Genomic DNA, 17,298 nt, shown 5'->3' with positions numbered 1-17,298 from the left:
TAAAACTTCTAATCTATGATAGATCCAAAAAGTAAGATGATTTTTAGACGATGTATAAAATCGTATGTACATTTCAAGTTTTTAGACTTAAAATGCTATAAATGTAGGTGCAAAAAGAGACAGGCAACTTTTGCTGCGTGAATTAAGCTGAGTTTTTTTTTCAATTTAAAATTTAATAAAACGCATAGATATTTATTAATTTAATAAATAAATGTAATTAGTAGAAAGATAGATAATTTAATATGACACCATATGAAAGGATTATCAAATCACATTTGAAAAACTAGGATTTTTTATTGGATACTACTAAGTAACTGAACAGAAACATTTTTATCTCTAGGAAAAAATACATTATATTAATCTTTGTGCAGAATTGCCTAGTACAATCCAAAATGCATTAATGACATACACTATTTATGAAAGTATTTCAGTAGCATTCTCAATTTGTGAATGTTTCAAAAAATTTCGCAACACAAAAACATAATTTAAAGGTAGAGTTAGTCTTGTTCTCCTTCGTTGTGCTGTGGTGACAGAAGCTTCATCTTCTCAATCTGCTTCACCAAGAACTGCTTATCCTGTCCTGCCTGTAAACCAGAGATACTACACTGGTTAAACTGGACATCTGAAACTATTTCAGACTGTTCAGGATGGTATACACAAATTTTAAGAGATTATTTCACAGTTACAGATAAAAAAAACACATACCAATTTAAGTTGAGCTCTCAGCATTGCAACAGATTTTCCATAGATAGAGGCTAAAGCGATGAAGTAGCACATAAACACACTGCAGGAGATGAAATAAAAATGTGGGCCTTTAAGTATTATGTAATACAAGTGCATCTTAATAAATAAGAATATCATAAAAAATTATTTATGTCAGGAATCCATTTCAAAATGTAGAACTCATATATTACATAGATTCATTACAGTCTAATAGAGGACTGTCATGTCAGCAGTTGTGCAGGGCACAACAGTACTTGGTCATAGATAATATTCTATTGATTTTCTGAGTAACAAAATTTAGCATTTTGTCTTCAAAGACAACAGAAATAAATTGCAACACATCACTGTGCAATCCATCTAAAATATTAAATATAAAACAACTCCTTGTTGAGATGCACGTTTGAGCATAATGCCAGCATTTTAATCAGATAAAACATCAGACTTACCCTGATAGAGCAAACAGAGGTATGGAGAAAGCTTGTGAGCCGATGAAGAAGAGAAAATCTCTTGTTCCTTCAGGAAGAGTGGAGAAGGTCTCTGGAACAATCTTCCACATCCTAAAGAAGGAACGGAAAGGCCCGCAAGCAAATGACGGATGGATCCTGTTTGGAGAGGCAGAATCAATAATCCTTAAAGATGCGAGATTAAAATACTCAAACTGGTCAATGCTAAAATTATACAGATTGCAACTTGAATAAACTTGGTAATGGTCACTTTATTGCCTTTGAAAGCAGTTCTGTTATAATTTTAAAGATAAAAATGCAGAAATCAGAACTCACACAGCTATGCTGTAAATCATGACAACCAAGGCGAGGATCCAGCCGAACAGGAGAACGGCCAGGAAAAAGAAGGCGGAGGTTGTGGACCGAAACGTCCTCAGCGCTGGACGACAGTTGTAGAAAAGAGTGATCTGTGGAGAGAAGCGACAAGGATTGAAGACAGAATTAGAAACCGTTGTTTGAGATCCTGACTGAGCTAAAGCTGCAGATTCACCTTCTTGCAGTAGAAGAGGATAACAAACTTGACCGTGTTGATGAGAGGCAGCAGAGGGCAAAAGAGAGCTCCAGTCCACACCACAGTCTGACCGTAAACAAGGCCCAGGACGTTGGAGGGAACCACAAACTCCTGCCGGCCTACCCACTGGGTCAACTTACACGACCAGTGATCCACCATCATCCTAACACAAACAGAAACACCCCACAGCAGCGTCATATTGTCAAAACACTGGACTGGCTCACATGTATCTTCATGTATCAGTGACATCTATTTCATTGGAGTCTTGAAGTAATGATGGATGATCGTCTACAGACTTACAGCTGGAATTCCTTGGAGATTTGTTTTAGAAAATATCCAGGAAAGATTCTTCTGCTTTGATTTTGATGATACTTTCATATAACAAAGTTAAGGTATAATGAGCTTGTGTTTCTACCTAAACATTTTGGGTCAAGACTTTTTGTTCTTTTCATTCTGTACTTGTTTTGTCTTGTGTTTTTTTTTCTTTTTTAACTTTTGTACGGAAAGGTTAAGAAATAGATAAATAGAAATAAAAATATGCATACCTGCGTGGAAATTCAACCAGCACGAGAAGAGCAATGCTAACGAGGAGGTCAAACAGCGTCAGCTTGTACATCTCCTGTCCCACACTTGTTTCCCAGCACTGTTATGAGACAAACAGGAAGAGATGGAAAGTTTATGAGGAGGTTGGGAGGACCCACATATAACCTTTTTATCTATCTGTTTTAGGTCAGCTAACATTACCAAAATTATCTCTATGAGAAATGAGAAATATTATTTATTACTTCCTTCAAAGCCAGCAGTTTATATATGAATATAGATCCTGTATTGACATGCACTGAAATGCCATTCAGTCTAGAAGAAGCCATTATTCCAGAAGCAAAATAAAAAGAGAGACTACAGTTTGCAAATACATTTAGGAATAAAAACCTTAGTACTTGGTAACATGTTTTGTGGTCTGATAAAAGTACAGTTTCAGTGCTTGGAACAAAAAGTCTGAGAAAACCATAGTTCTCTACTTCACACATCATGATGGCAGCATCATGATCTGGGGACGTGAACTGGTGCACCTCACAAAACAGGACACACAAAATGTTTGACTAAAGTCAGTGGTTCCCAAAGTGTGGGGCGCGCCCCCTAAGGGGGGCATAGTGCCATTGCAGGGGGACGCTGGAACCAGTATGGATGAATGAAAAAAAAAAAAGTTAAACAAAAGTGTTTCACTGTAAAGATGGTTTGTAGTTTGTTTTTATGCGCATAGATTTATGTCTGGTTGAACGATGTGTGTGCCCAGTTGATTTTGATTTTTTTTTTTCTTTTTTCTTTTTCGGGGGGGATTTTATTGTAATCCATAGGGGGCCCAGAAAATCTTTGGGAACCACTGACTTAAGTTATACAAGTTAACTAGCAATTCCACTAAACACTAAGGAAATGTGTGACTATTATGTTTAAAAATAACTCACCACAATGTATCCACAAAGAAAAATAAACTGATAATCTATAGTTTAGGTAAAGTATGTCTCTGAAACCTGGGGGCTGTGTAGCATAAGTTTAAAATATTACAAAACACTCCAGTAGTACCCAGTTATTGAATTAAATATTACCACAAATGATCAAAAATATGTTTTTCTGTATTCATTTATTTATTTAGTAGCTGCAGCTTATTCTACTTTTTGTTTCTGGGAAGCTTAAAACAACTGAATCAGTTTCTATGGATACCTGATATTTTTCCTTTGCTCATTGAGTCTTTATCTGCAGATAGCTTCAGTTTGAACTCTAAACTTGAGTTGACAGAAAAACAAATTGAACATATCTGAGAACAAAGCAGCACCAAAGACGGAAAAAAAAGACAACAACAGGTCTCTTTTGATTATTGCATAAAAACGTCTGTTCTGTTTTGGTTGAAGTTGTTTGAGCGGTGTGTTTATTGGGTATTTACCTGGTAATTTTTGTGGTTGTAGTGACACAGAGCACACTTGTCTCTATTTTCGTGGCACGTGATCTGATTCCAGAGGGTGTAGAGAAGGATGCCCAGACTGACGAGACGCAAAATAACTGTCCTGAACAAACAAAACAGGTTTTAACACAGATTCATAATTAAATCAAAGTCGGGTATTTCCTGTTTAGGGGAATGAATGAAAAACGGAAGAATATTGTTTAAGAAGTCCGTCTTCCACAGCTAAAGCCAAGTTTATTTTCTCTGCTGTTTTTTCAAAATTTAAAAGCACAGATAAAGTCCTAAAACTGTGGCTTACAGCACTTGGTGTCACAGAGAAATTAAACAAACAGTTCAAACCTTAATAGTGCCACTACTACAGTAGCGCTGGGAGGATATTTTTCTAGCAAAGCAATTTGGTCACACAGCAGAGGCACCAAGAAGTTCCCTGCGGTGATGACGATGGATGGCAGATAAGTATAAACCAATCCCAGGATACCTGCCACATCGCTTTGTTCCTGTTGGACAGGAAATGGAAACAAATGATAAACCAACACTTATTAGAACCATGGTGATATTTCTACACAAACTACCTGGCTAAATGAAGTCGCATGAGCAATGGCAAAGCAGGTCGCTACGATGAGCCCGACTGCGACAAAAAACATCAAAACACGCAGAGAGTATAAAGTGACTTTGTTGCACAAAGTGAGGGAAGCTGCATGCTTCCTTAGACGCTCCTCCTCCAGATCCACCTGAAAAGACAGGTCAGTTAGAGAAAAGGTGTCCAAAGAGAGGTTTGTGGGCCGTTTGAGGCCTTTAGAGTAATTCTACACAGCCTGCAACCACAATTCAAAGATGATACAGAAAAGGAACGTCAGCATAATTAATTGATGCAATCCTTTAAGGCGATATATAAGGTGAAGCAAAAAAATAAATAAATTAACATTTTCTAAAAATGGAAAATGTTTGGTACACAAAATATTGACTTTTGTAGTCAGTTTTTTTTTACCCCCAAAACACTAGTAGATGTTTGTGGTTTTACATGCTATGAAATAAAAAACAAATCATAGTACTTAAACCATGTGATGCTAGCTTTACAGTCTACAAAATTAGGATGTTTCATAATATGTAAAACCACAAAGATTTAGAGACGTGTGTGCAGCCACTGAATAAACTTGGTTATATTCACCAAGCATTTTTGAACTAAAAGTGACCCGTATCCCATTGTTGTTACCCAGAAGAGAGCATCATTTTCTTTTCTCAATGGCAACAATAATAATAAACAGCCAACCCACAAAATTTGAGAAATTATAAGCTTGACTTGTAATAATGCAAACGTCCAAGACTGTTTAATTTGTACATTTCATTTTGAATACTGCATGATAAAATAAGAAAATTAAAATTAGATTTGAGTTTTAAGTAGAAAAAAGAAAGTCCTCAATCACTTTACAGTTTTGGCTCAATGTGTCAAAATGTTTGGACATGAAGAAGACACAACAGAAACACGTCACCATCTTCCCAAAGCCTCAGTTGTTCTCGTTTTACACATTAACCTGCAGCAAACTCTGCTGACCTGCAGCCGGTAGTAAATGTTCCTCTGTTTTAGTTTGGTGGCTTTGCTTCCCAGGCAGCCGTAGTCCCACCCGGTGAAGACGATCATGCTGTAGCTCCTCACATCGCTGCCTCCGGTTGTCACGGCGACTCGAGCCGCTTTGCCCATCCTGCATTTTGGCAAATGTTCACCTTAACAGACAGGCTAATACAGCGATAAATATCCTCTATTCAGGAGTGCAGGTTTATAAAGGTACTGACCGTGCAATGATGCAAATGAGACAAAAGGCAAAGTAGAAGACGGCAGTGAGCAGATAGGCCAGGGGGATGTTGTAGAAAAAGTTGCTGCCCACCAAGGAAGTAACTATAACAGTGTTGTTGTAGTATCCATAAAACATGTATGAATACTCCATGAAACCCTGCAAAGTGTTGAGAGGACAGGCCAGTTTTGCATGAAGATTAATGTCGCAGCAAGTAACTTTTATTTAAAAAAAGTTGTATTTTTTCATATTTGTCTAAACTGTCATTTAGTGACAGCATGAGACAGTTACTTTGTGAAAAAAAATTATCGCCTCTGCCTTTTCCCAGTAACAGGAAACAGTAACCGTCTGAAATAAAAACTAATCAATCTGAAACCTGTGTGTGTGTCAGACATGTTTGTAGGGTTTTGTTATGGCATCTTACTGTTCCTGAGAGTAAATCGAGGAAGAACTCATAAAAGACCACCAGGCCTTGAGGATTTGGGTTATACTTCAAGCATTCTGCATATAAAACACAAAAACAACAGCAGCTTAAATATCTCTGAATACATCAATTAAATATCTCTGAATACATCAATTAAATATCTCTGAATACATCAATGTGTTATTGCATGTTTCATTACTCTCCTTGGCTCATGAAGGTCATGTTGTTTCAGAAACAGATACAAAAAATGATAGAAAAAGACAATAAAAGGAAAATATAACTTATAATGTTATGGACATCCAGCTCATCCACCAGACTTGATATTTAAGTCGCATATTTAGATAAAGTTTACAGATATCTACGTCTACGGTTCACCTCTGGCTGTGTGTGGTTGTTGCTTGGAAACGGGTTAAACTGAGAGACCTGCTTCCTGTTTTATAAAGATAATCTGCCTAACAGGAGAACACAGGAAATAAAGCTGATATAAAAATAAACGGTAACATGCCACTGAAACCTGTGTGTGTCAGACCTGACGAAACATCAGGTTTGCTGCTCTCCGGTTTGATGCCCATCGATCTGAACACGATGCTGGGGATGAGGACGAATCCAGCAATCAGCAGGAAGGACACAAAATTGAGAATCACCAAGAATCGAAGGAAGATGAAGTAAGATTGGACTCCACCTCCAAAGTTTCCTGTTAGAGAGAGTAAAGTTTGCCATCTTGACCTGAGCCCTTTACATTTGTGGCTGTTTGGAAGCATAAACTAGATTCCTACCTCCAATCTTTTGCAAGGTTTTGCCCCACAATGAGAAGAAGTAGAGAAACTCTCTGACGTTACTTTTGAATTGACGCATAAATTTGGTCCTTTTTTGTTTCCAGGATCCTCCATTGAACTGAGCAGGAACCTGCATTTGTTGCACTTGCCTGAAATTGATAGGAGAACACATCTAATGATTTTTAAATGCAGCTAAGCTTTCAATATCCTTACTTTAAGAGTTACATCATTCTGAAATGATGGAACTATTTGTAGGGTTTTGTTTTCTATATTTTAGATATTTATTCATCACTTTAAGGAGCTTCATTTTAATAATGATGAAAAACTAACACTCCATTACTTTCTGAAAATACTGTCTCCACTGTGATATATGACGGTGGCAGCATTATGATGTGAGAATGCATGGAAACGGATCAGAGTTGATGGACAAAGGTAACTAAAGGACAATTCTAGAAGAAATCTCACATTACAGCAGAACAACAATTCAGTTTAAATGAAAGTTACTTTTTTGAGCCAAAAGGGAAATTAAATGTTGTTGTAACTCATAGTACATCAAATTCTTCAGACTCATTGTAGATAGTGGTGGCAACATGAAGACAAAGCAGGCCTAGTCAAAGTCCAGACCGAAATCTTATTGGGAATCAGTGACAAGAAATAAAAAGTTTTTTTTCTATCCAGCCTGACCGAACATAACCTACATTGCGAAGTATAGACAGATTTGTGTTTGCTTGATTTTTCTTCCAATTATCTTCTTCTATGTGTTGGATTATTGCATAATCCTATTAAGAAGCACAGAGGTTTGCTGGTTAAAGTGCCAAAATACATGAAGGTTCAACTTTATTATGAAAACATAACCAGTGAACATATTCAGTGATGCCCTGCGACAGACTGGTGATCTGTCCAGGGTGACACCCACCTCTCGCCCGGAACGTTAGCTGGAGATCGGCACCAGCAATCCATTTTCTAAGGGTGTTAGAAAATGGATGGCTGGATATTCAGGGATTATTTTTGGATGCCATTAGGTCTCTGTTGGATCCCCGTCCACTAAATCATTTTCTTACCTTATAGCTTTTTTCAGAGCCATGGGGAAAACAGTGTTCCTGAGCTCCCGGGTCGGCTCGGAACCGCTCTGTTCCTCCTCCTGCGCCAGGCTTGTGCTGCTGTTGGGTTCATGGTAGATCTGAGTGGACATTCGAGAAGAAACGCGGCGAAACCTGAGCGACTCCTGGTCAGTAGGATGACCGCTTCCTGAGAATGCTCGAATACAAAACAAAAAGGAGATCCATGAACCGATTCAGTACAATTAAATGATCCAGACTGTTTTTCAGTTGAGTTTTTGTCCATTTAAATAATTTAAGTTTCTAAAACACCAGCTTACCCGTGCCCTGCTGCTCGATGGTCATTCTGGTAAACTTTAACACAACTTCAGTGGAAAACAAATATGTGAAGCAGCGGTTGTCTACAGGGAAGTGTTATGTGCGATGAAGGACTTCCCTGTTTTCTCCCAGTGTGGACTTTACCCGTCATATAAATGATCCCACAGGAACTTCCTTGAATGCCTCACCTATTATCCCCAAAATTATTTAGACTGCGCCTCATAATCAACCAGGAGATGCAGCAGTAACACAACCAGAAGTAAAATATTTTTGCAAAGCATAACTGTGATCAGAAAGCAGAACGTATTCCAGATAAAAGTTGTAGAAATGTATTAAAAGGTGTTAGCTGAACAAACAGAATGGTTATTGTCGGAAACAAAGCAACTCTGTCTGACAACTGGATCTCCTTCTACCAACACCCAGATGATCAAAAAGGTTTAAATTTATAAAGATAAAAGAAACAAACCAGACACAGAATGGCAGATTTTTTATATAATTCTGTTACCAAGCAAGAAGAATAGTTTAAAACACAAACACAAGGAGGAAAAATAAATACCCAAGGGTTTAGGTTTCTTATAGATCCAAAGTGTAACAACCATCAGTATGAAAACAAACTGTCCCTGTGTGGGTTTCAAAAACTATTTGCATCTCAACTGACCCTCCTTCCAAACAGAGCAGAAAAGATTCAACAACCTGCAAAACAAACGTACAACAAAATGACACAGTTTAGGTCAAGCATGAATGAAACATTAAAAAAAATTCTAAACAATATATTATCAAACGTATTTAGGGCTTTTCTAAAACTCACGTAATAATTTTTTTTTACTTATCCATATTAAAGACGGTAAATTGGGGAAAAAGATGCAAACTTTGGCTTATTATCTTTTTTAAATCACAGTAATGCTCTCATTGGAAAACAAACCGTTTTTTTTTAAAACATTGTAATATATATTCACCTTAAAAAAGAAACAAAAACATTATCTTGATTTTGGGGGTGTCGCTAGGCCACACAGTGTTATTATATACAATATTGGCAGCATAATGGAACAACAAGAAGAATAGCAACCTTTTAAAAATTTTGTCCCGACCCTGAATGGTGCGTAGCGGCAGTGCAGATATTTTGGCAGTAAATGGACGTTAGCAGTGTTTCACATGGGACGCCACACAGTGGGAACAACACGGCTGCAGAGGAGACGGGATATGTTCATCATTTCATCTGAAGTCCTAACAGCTGGAGGGAAATGAAGGAATAAAGATCCAACTATACCAACATTTTGAGTTCACAGGATCCAAGAAGTTAAAGAGCAGAAATGTTCATATTTAACACTTGCTTAATGCATTTTGATAGAAAAACATCTTGTAAATTCCTTTCTTCAGCATGAACAAATTTGAATTAAACATTAAGACAGCTGATTTGCCTTAAGATTTACATTTAACAATATGTCCAATTACAATATGTAATATTTCTCGATATATTCCCAGCATTTGTGTGTTTGTGATATTTATCACATTTTCATTCGGCAGTTCCTAAAAACCAAGTCTGGACTTTCGGTCTTGATGTTTAACTTCCTACGTCACTGATACATTCAACAAAATAAAAGCAACATTCACTCTCTCAGTTCCTCTCCCATGATTCACTGCATTTTAGGTGAATCTACAGAAACAAAAACAACTTTAGTAGCTATTTTTAACGGAGTTTCACAAATGACACTCTTTACTGCATTTTTAATAAAATGGACTTTTCTAAGAAGAAACCGTCTTGGACCAATGTCATGTCTGTTGGTAGAAACATAACTAAAACAGCTAAAACCAGTCTTTTTCCATTCCTCCATTCATTCTGATTTCTGTCCAGTTTTTATGTGTTCAGTCTTTTCCTCACTTATTTGCTCCTTCTCCCCTTTCTTCCCGTCTCTCCTCCCCCCCTTCAAGACCTTGCCCACTATTATGCAGCCGACAGCAATGACATGCATGGTGAAGTAGATGGACATCCAGTAGTTGATGGTGTCGGACGCCTTCAGCAGCACGAAGCCCATGCACATGTAGTCATAGGCCCTCATTTTCAGGAACCAGTGGATCCAGTCGAAGACGTTCTGTCCGGTGGGACCCAGTTTGGATCTGACGGCAGACTCCATGGCAGACTCTGCTGCGATGCACAGCGGGATGGTGAGGAAGGAGAGGTAGTAACCGGCGTGTAATCCGTGCCAGTAGGCACTGATGAACATGGTCCATCCAGCTCTGAGGAGCACAGAGACAATAGAGAAGAACTGAAGTCCAAATATCGTTTTATGTCCCATTACTTACCATAATCTAGAAATATTTGTTCTTCGTTAGACTTTCTTCTATTTTTGGGAGTAAAATCTTAATTTTGAACAGACAAACTTTACACTAATAGCCAGAATTAGCAATGGATAGCATGTTTTTCATTTAAAGGGGCAGTATGATGTGTTTCACAACCACATAGTGACATTTTATAGCACAATGAAGTAACCATGTTACCTTCAGTTGTTTTAAAAATGCTACATATCAAAAAGAAAACTGACTTCATAACTCTAAGGCCTTGAAATTGGGCCTCTGTCTCCTTAAGAAACTCTTGTTCTTTCTGACACGGCACCTTCAGGAGGTCATCACAACATCACTTCTCTTTAAAAAAACTATTTTTTACCAGTTTTCCAATGAGAAGCAGCTCATATGATGAGCTTACTGAGGCGGTTCTACCAGCTGTTTGCTAATTGCTGCTGGCTAGTCTGAAGGAGCGGAGTGGGGGAATGGTTTGGGAGGGATGCTCTGAGAGGCGGAGCTGCGACTCGAAGGTGGAGCAAGGTCCAACCAGGCATTTTATACAGCTGAATGGTTGCCATGGAGTTTAAATCATTTGTCAAACATGCATGAAAAAAAAAATCAAAGCAACACTCTAGGTTTGCATTTGATGAGGAATAACATTATAAGATGATGTCAAGCTCAAAGAAGTACCGTACATTTCACATAATACTGCCCCTTTAAAAATTTGTTTTTAATTAGTTTGCACATGCCACACAGTTTCAGGGTTCAAGATATCCCAGGGATCTGTTATTGCTGCCGAGCAGGAGTACGTCCTACCTGAGTGCGTAGGACGTGAAAGGGGCGTTTGGGTAGATGTAGTGGTGCAGCCACCACTGCACTGTCATGTTCCAGTAACGCATCCCGTGTCGGACCTTCACACAGAAGTCCGTGTTGTAACAATCGATGTTCTGGATGGTTTTGAAGTTGTATTTCTCGTCAGTGCTGGGATCAGGGCTGCTCACAAAGCGAGGAAAAATAAATGTATTTTCTAATGACAACAGAAAGTATTATACAGTTACTTTGAAAAGTACTGACATCAATTGCAAATAAACTTTTTCATACTATTTTTCTGTTACAACCACAAACTTGAAAGTATTTTATCTTGATTTTGTGACTGATCAACACAAAATGTATACAATTATAAATCAGATTAATGTGAGGTACATTTCTATTCAGCCTCCTTCAGTCAAACTCCTTTTTAGGACATTTCCTTTTAGGACATTTCTTCAGCTTTCCACATCTAGACAATATAATATTTGCCAATTTTTCTTAGTGAAATAGCTTAAATGCAGTCTAGTTGGATGAGAAGCAGCTGAGGACATTATTTGTCTTTCCAGAGAGTCTTAAATATGTTTTGAGGTTTAAAATACGTTTCATTTTATTATTTCCCATATCTAACCAACTTAATGAAAGTTCAACTTTGGTCTATTCTGACCAGATCCTTGCTTTCCCAGTTCTGCTAAATGGTTTGTAACAAACTTCGATGGTGAGGTAACGACCTGTAGTTCACGGTGGGTCCTCCTCCGGGTTTGGAAAGCGCTTTCTCAGGATAGCAGCCAAGACCTGCGCTGATGCAGCCTGCCTCAGCGCCACACCACGCCGAATAGAAACGCATCCTGAACACAAAAAACACTGCGACCATGTAGAACAACCTGGTGACACAGAGGAGGAAGAAAAGACAATTGTTCAGCTGAAACAAAGAAAATCATTTTTCATCTGATAAGATTTTCCTACTATGGACAACTGCAGCCAGACTCTCCCTTTGTTGCCACAAGGTACAAATATCTAAATATGGGATTATTCAAATTCTATTGTAATTCAGAAGTATTTTACTGATCCCAGAGGGAAATTAAATGTTGTTGTCACTCATATTAATTTGAATTATTCACAGGGTTATTGTAGATCGTAACAGCTGTTCTCATAAAATATTTCCTGTAGCAGTCTGTATTGCAACAAATTTGAAGAAGCCTCTGACTGAAGACACAGCCTCTTGAAGAGGATGGACAGGGCTGTCCATAATTTTCCTAATTTTATAAAGAATCCCTCTTTATTTATCCTAACTTATTTGTAGAAATGTAATTATATTATTACAATGATAAAACAAATCTACAAAGATAAATTATGCACTGTGAACTCACTGTAGTAAAATTTACCTGAAGAAAATGTTTTGGTCCAGGAACTCGTCTGTGCGGACGTAAGAAAGTGGAAAGTAGTAGTTGACGGTCACAAACAGAACCCCGAAAACTGGCACCATCTTCAAGCGTTGTAGACAAGGTTCCCAACTGGGCAGAGCCAGCGGGTTCGGCTGCTTCAGCCAGTCCATGTATGTTTGGAAGCGGAAGAACGGGCCTTTAGGGAGTCGGGGTAATGAGACAAAGGAGAAACCACAGCGGTGAGAAGAGAGGGATCAATGAAACAAGCAATAAGGATGATGCGAAAGACAACGTTGGAAAACAAGGTGGTGCAAAAGAAGGAGGAAAGAGGGGCGGGAAAGCAAAGACAGCAGAAAAACTTGTATGAAAACTACAAGCACAGAGAAACAATATCAAATAATATGGACTCACAATGTTGGACAAGTGGCAGGAAGTGAGACAAAGAGAGACACTGGTTATAAATCATGCAAAAAGAATGAACATCGATTGCAACATCAGCATATATGAAAGCTTAGGATTTTGCTGTTAAATATCAAAGCAGACATAAGCAAGATCATTTAGAGAAGACTAAATGTTGACTTACCGGTCATTATACCGACATAACAGTAACTATAGGACAGAATGTCGTAGAGGGAAGGTTCTTGAGACAAACCACCAATGACTGGAGACTTGGCAAAGGAGCTCACATCTCTCTTCTTCTCTACATGGAAGCTGTGCACCTCATTGGCAAGACTGACCATCTGAGAGAAAAACAAACATCAAAAGTAAAACATACAAAATGTCAAGAAACAAGACAACAGACGATGTTACTGTCTGAGTGTTTGTGGGTTTTTCTACCTTAAGTGTGAGGAGTAGCTGGACGGCGTTGGCAAACGGTGTTGGCTGGGGAAGATTGAACCAGGTGACCAGACGGAAAAAGAGCAGGTAGAGAAACGTCCAGCTGAGACTCAGTGCTGGGGCATGCCTGATGAGCAAAGGCAGGTGTTATGAGTCCACAAAATCTACACTCACTTAATTCATGACGGTAATTATACCAATCACTTGCAGGGCCAATACATGAGCCGACGACTAAACAAAGTGTCTTCAAAGAGAGTAATCACTCACCGCCAGCTGCTCTTAATGATAATCCATGTTCCTATCACTGTCACCAGGGAGTGCAGAGTGTGGATGTGACACAAAGCAATGGTGATGGACAAACCCAGAAAGAGAGATGCCACCTGCTTCACAGACGAACCTGAAGCAAAAGAAAACCAGAGTTTTATTGGTAAAAATAAAATAAAACACCTGACAGGATTTCAAGCTTAAATAAAGGAGCTTCCAACTACAATTGTGGAAGATGTTCATCCTGCTATTCAGGTAAATCCTGTAAATTTTCTATCTCACACCAGCAGCAATTAGCATAGATCTGTTCTCTTGATTAACACATGTCTATTACCCACAGAGGGGTAATAAACATTTATGGTGCATTTCAGACAAAATAAATGTCACAAGTGTGCAATCTAACAGAGAAAAAAATTTTAAATTAGGAATATAGATGGAACAGAAGTGATAAAAGTGTAAATAAAAGCTTAGTACAAAACATAATTAGAAAAAGCTGTGATGGAATTTAAGTTAAAAAGCAGAAAACTAGAAAAAGATTATTTTTCCCTTCAAAGATATAAAAGTCCTGAGTATTCAGATCTACATCTACAAATGACAGCAATTAATCTAGAAGTTGGACAATTTTCAGTCTAAAAATAATCTCAGAAAATTAATGCAACACAACAATCGTGAAATTTGGCTCCAACAATGAAACCTAGGCAGCTATGCAAAATACTCACTGAGATAACGAAAGAGGAACCCAACAGGGATGGAGGCAGCAAGGACACCCAAATATACCAGTTCATCAGGAGACATTTTTCTGCAGACAGGAAACATGGATCAGTGTGTTAAATTCACATGAAACATGTCTAACATTGGGGAAAACACCGTACCAATGCAATATGACTTTAATTCTGATATATCTCGTAATTAAAGATACAAAAGGAAGTATTTTAAGATGGAAAGTGTTTTTAATAAATGCAACTTACATAAGACAGCCATATATTATGTTTGTCTTAGATTTTGTATTTCTCCAAAGTAACAGAGAGTTGCTTTTAAAAGCATTTATTATATACTCAATTACAGCAAAGTAGCTAACATCCATCTAATCAGTAAGTGAGCGCAGACAAGTTATGCCAAGGTGTAGAAGAAAAATCATCTTTCATTTTAGGATTTATATAATTGATTTTTATCTTTAATTAAAAATATATTTTATCATTTTCTTTTTGGACACTAATTTGTCAACCTATTGGAGATAGATATAGTAGGAGGTTTTCTCTGACTGCGATGGAATGAAGTGAGAGATATTTCTAAGGTTAAGCAGATTTCAAGCATTAATTTTGTACCTGTACTTGATCACAACAAAGAAAAATTGTATTTGTCCTTTATTAAACACATGACTACTGCAACAATTGGAAAAAACAACACACAAAAACCCAACAAAAAAAACAACAACAATTTTTCAAAAACAGAGCTGGGAGATACCTCAGGAAAAAGTGAGACTGATAATATATTAAACCAAATAGTTTATTTTTTCTAAATTCAAGCAGACTGAACTTTGAATCAGGTGTTTTTGTATATTATAAGATTATAAAATAGTAATGTTTTTCATGTTTCCCCTGTCCTCACTAAATTCATTGTGCTTATTCAGGTTCATTCCACAGAAATAAGACAAATGTGTTACATTAGCTTTTATGGCTTATTGGCCTTTGTTACCTTATACGAGGTCAACTAGGTTTATTTTATTGCTTCCTCATTATTTTTGGCTGTTTTGTATCACAACAAAGAAAAATTTAATTTTTCTGTTGTCATCTTATATCACAGATGACAACAGAGACCACGTGGAAATAAGCCATGGTTTTTGCCAACAAATCACTTTGTTGGTGCATAAATACTACTTAAAAACTCATTGTAAAAAACGGCATGAATCTTACTATACTATTGTTGGATATTACTAAGATGACATATCTAAAATCCTCTCTTTATTTTTCTTTATATCACCCTCCCTCTCCGACTTCAAAATCTAAGACAGTCAAACGTAAGCTAAGCAGGGGCTCAAACACAGATAAAGTTCATTTAATTAGCTACATGTAATACCAGCATGCAGGATGTAAAAGGAATGAACTTTCAGTATAACAGCCTACCAAATATTACATGCAGCCAGTTTTTGACATGGCAAAACAGACACTCATCTGGATAATGAAGATGAAAAAATATGTAACTTAATGAGTTTAAGTGTTCTCCGTTTAGTATTTTTCGTCCTGTATCTAAGGAAATAGGGAGAAATCACATCTTTGCAACAGAAACAAAATATCAAATGATACAGTCTAGCTTGTTCTTTGGTCATCTTACTGCTGTACATAACAACAATATTGGTCCTTTGCACTTTTGAGTGAAGTCTGTAGTGAGATCAGCATAAAAAAAATGGGATTAACAAATTTAAGAGAGACCTGCACTGTATGTCAAAGCAGATTAGGAAGTTGCTAATTTATTTAACAAATACCTTTTAATATAGTTTCGTTAGCTACTTGGAAAATTAGACAGCGATTTGTTAAACAATGCATATGTTGGAACAACTATGAGATTATTTTATTTTAGTTCACTGTTAAAAATAAAGCTTCCTATTTAATGTTTGAACCCTAAAGAATCATCTTACTCTTTAGATGAGACATGTTGAAGCAGATTTATAAAAGCTCTTATCTGTCTTAAATGGCATCTCAAATTAGGGATTGTAATCTAAAAGTTTTGGACTTTGGTACCTTCTAAATAGAGCAGAATGACAATATTGTTTTGAGCAATACTTCTACAATCGCAACAGAATAACTGGACACAACATTTGGTAGGATATTATATTTAAATGTCTTCCATTCACATTCTACATATCATTATGTTTGCCTAGTTTAATAGACTTTGCTCTGTTTCAGGTGAGGAATGTTGTCAGCTTCAAAATGTGCTCAGACGTGTTGGTTTTAATGCTTCAACGCAGATTAAAACACTCACGTATTTCACAACTTATGGCCACAAATGAAGCTAAAACTTTCCCAATTATGGTAAGTTTCGATTACAAATACGGAACCACAATATTCACTACTGCATGGTATTTTTAATAACCGTTAATGGCTACAGGCAGGTAAAAAGCCAAACGAATCAAAAACGCTGCGTGCAACAAGCTACTATAAGGTTAAAATAGAAGCATACTTTATATTTAAGATTTTAAGTGAAAAAAACACACAACTAATGCCTAGTTTATTTGAAACGCACTTTTTTTCCACAGAAACCAGTGAAAGCGTTGTAACGTTTAGCAGTTAAGCGTAAATTAGGTGCTTTTTAACGGCTATAAATGCTGCCGACGATCAGAATAGCAGAATTTATGTACTTACACTCATAAAAAGCAGAGTATGCCAAAAAATAAAGATTTTTATCTCCAGTTTAACCTGCACGTTCCATGAAAACTGTCCCTCGTCACTCATTCACACCTAACCGCTGGAAGAGTTCACCTCCGGGTTTGTCGTTCTACATCCAGCGTGATGACGTCTTGACGCAAGAGGACGGTACCATTCTGCTTATGCGAGTCGGGACTATATCAAACAACCTCATACACTGAAAATATAGGGTTGGGTTTTTTTTTTAGTAAACTTAAAATATAATGTATATAACATAAAATATAGTATAAACTTAATTCAATT

The 17,298-nt window shown here is 37.2% G+C and overlaps 2 protein-coding genes across 4 annotated transcripts; both read right to left on the bottom strand.

The window, feature by feature from the left end:
* Positions 1–11: 11 nt before the first annotated feature.
* Positions 12–8,448, bottom strand: tmc4 (transmembrane channel-like 4). 2 transcript variants are annotated; one of them, XM_044115932.1, is made up of 16 exons: positions 8,063–8,448; positions 7,746–7,941; positions 6,685–6,833; positions 6,438–6,602; positions 5,909–5,985; positions 5,486–5,643; positions 5,247–5,394; positions 4,267–4,425; positions 4,034–4,191; positions 3,677–3,797; positions 2,283–2,380; positions 1,717–1,900; positions 1,503–1,633; positions 1,170–1,325; positions 706–784; positions 12–584 (listed from the first exon to the last, which is right to left on the bottom strand). In XM_044115932.1, the coding sequence occupies exons 1-16, from the start codon at positions 8,085–8,087 to the stop codon at positions 498–500; spliced, it is 2,091 nt and encodes a 696-aa protein (XP_043971867.1). In that variant the 5' UTR covers positions 8,088–8,448; the 3' UTR covers positions 12–497. The 2 variants fall into 2 exon arrangements, with proteins under 2 accessions (XP_043971867.1, XP_043971868.1); XM_044115933.1 differs by having other exon boundaries at positions 7,746–7,932.
* An 84-nt stretch (positions 8,449–8,532) lies between these two features.
* Positions 8,533–17,144, bottom strand: mboat7 (membrane bound O-acyltransferase domain containing 7). Of its 2 annotated transcripts, none has more exons than XM_044115935.1 (9): positions 16,993–17,144; positions 14,353–14,432; positions 13,637–13,766; positions 13,370–13,496; positions 13,116–13,272; positions 12,533–12,728; positions 11,879–12,031; positions 11,157–11,333; positions 8,533–10,295 (listed from the first exon to the last, which is right to left on the bottom strand). In XM_044115935.1, exons 2-9 carry the CDS (start codon positions 14,426–14,428, stop codon positions 9,893–9,895), a joined length of 1,419 nt encoding a protein of 472 aa, XP_043971870.1. In that variant the 5' UTR covers positions 14,429–14,432; positions 16,993–17,144; the 3' UTR covers positions 8,533–9,892. The 2 variants fall into 2 exon arrangements, with proteins under 2 accessions (XP_043971870.1, XP_043971871.1); XM_044115936.1 differs by having other exon boundaries at positions 17,047–17,131.
* Between the last annotated feature and the right edge of the window lie 154 nt (positions 17,145–17,298).

This window comes from Gambusia affinis, linkage group LG05 (assembly GCF_019740435.1).
Source record: "Gambusia affinis linkage group LG05, SWU_Gaff_1.0, whole genome shotgun sequence".
NCBI lineage: Eukaryota > Metazoa > Chordata > Actinopteri > Cyprinodontiformes > Poeciliidae > Gambusia > Gambusia affinis.
The sequence above is the reverse complement of the archived record's forward strand: the minus strand, read 5'-3'. Positions and strand labels throughout refer to the sequence as shown.

Coding starts and splice junctions, on each gene's coding strand:
- mboat7 (XM_044115935.1), bottom strand. CDS start 14,428: ATGTCTCCTGATGAACTGGTATATTTGGGTGTCCTTGCTGCCTCCATC. Junction 12,032..12,532: donor GACCAAAACATTTTCTTCAG/GTAAATTTTACT, acceptor CTGTGTCACCAG/GTTGTTCTACATGGTCGCAG. Junction 11,334..11,878: donor GGACCCACCGTGAACTACAG/GTCGTTACCTCA, acceptor CTTTGTGAGCAG/CCCTGATCCCAGCACTGACG.
- tmc4 (XM_044115932.1), bottom strand. CDS start 8,087: ATGACCATCGAGCAGCAGGGCACGG. Junction 1,326..1,502: donor ATGATTTACAGCATAGCTGT/GTGAGTTCTGAT, acceptor CTCTCCAAACAG/GATCCATCCGTCATTTGCTT. Junction 585..705: donor TGAGAGCTCAACTTAAATTG/GTATGTGTTTTT, acceptor TCTGGTTTACAG/GCAGGACAGGATAAGCAGTT.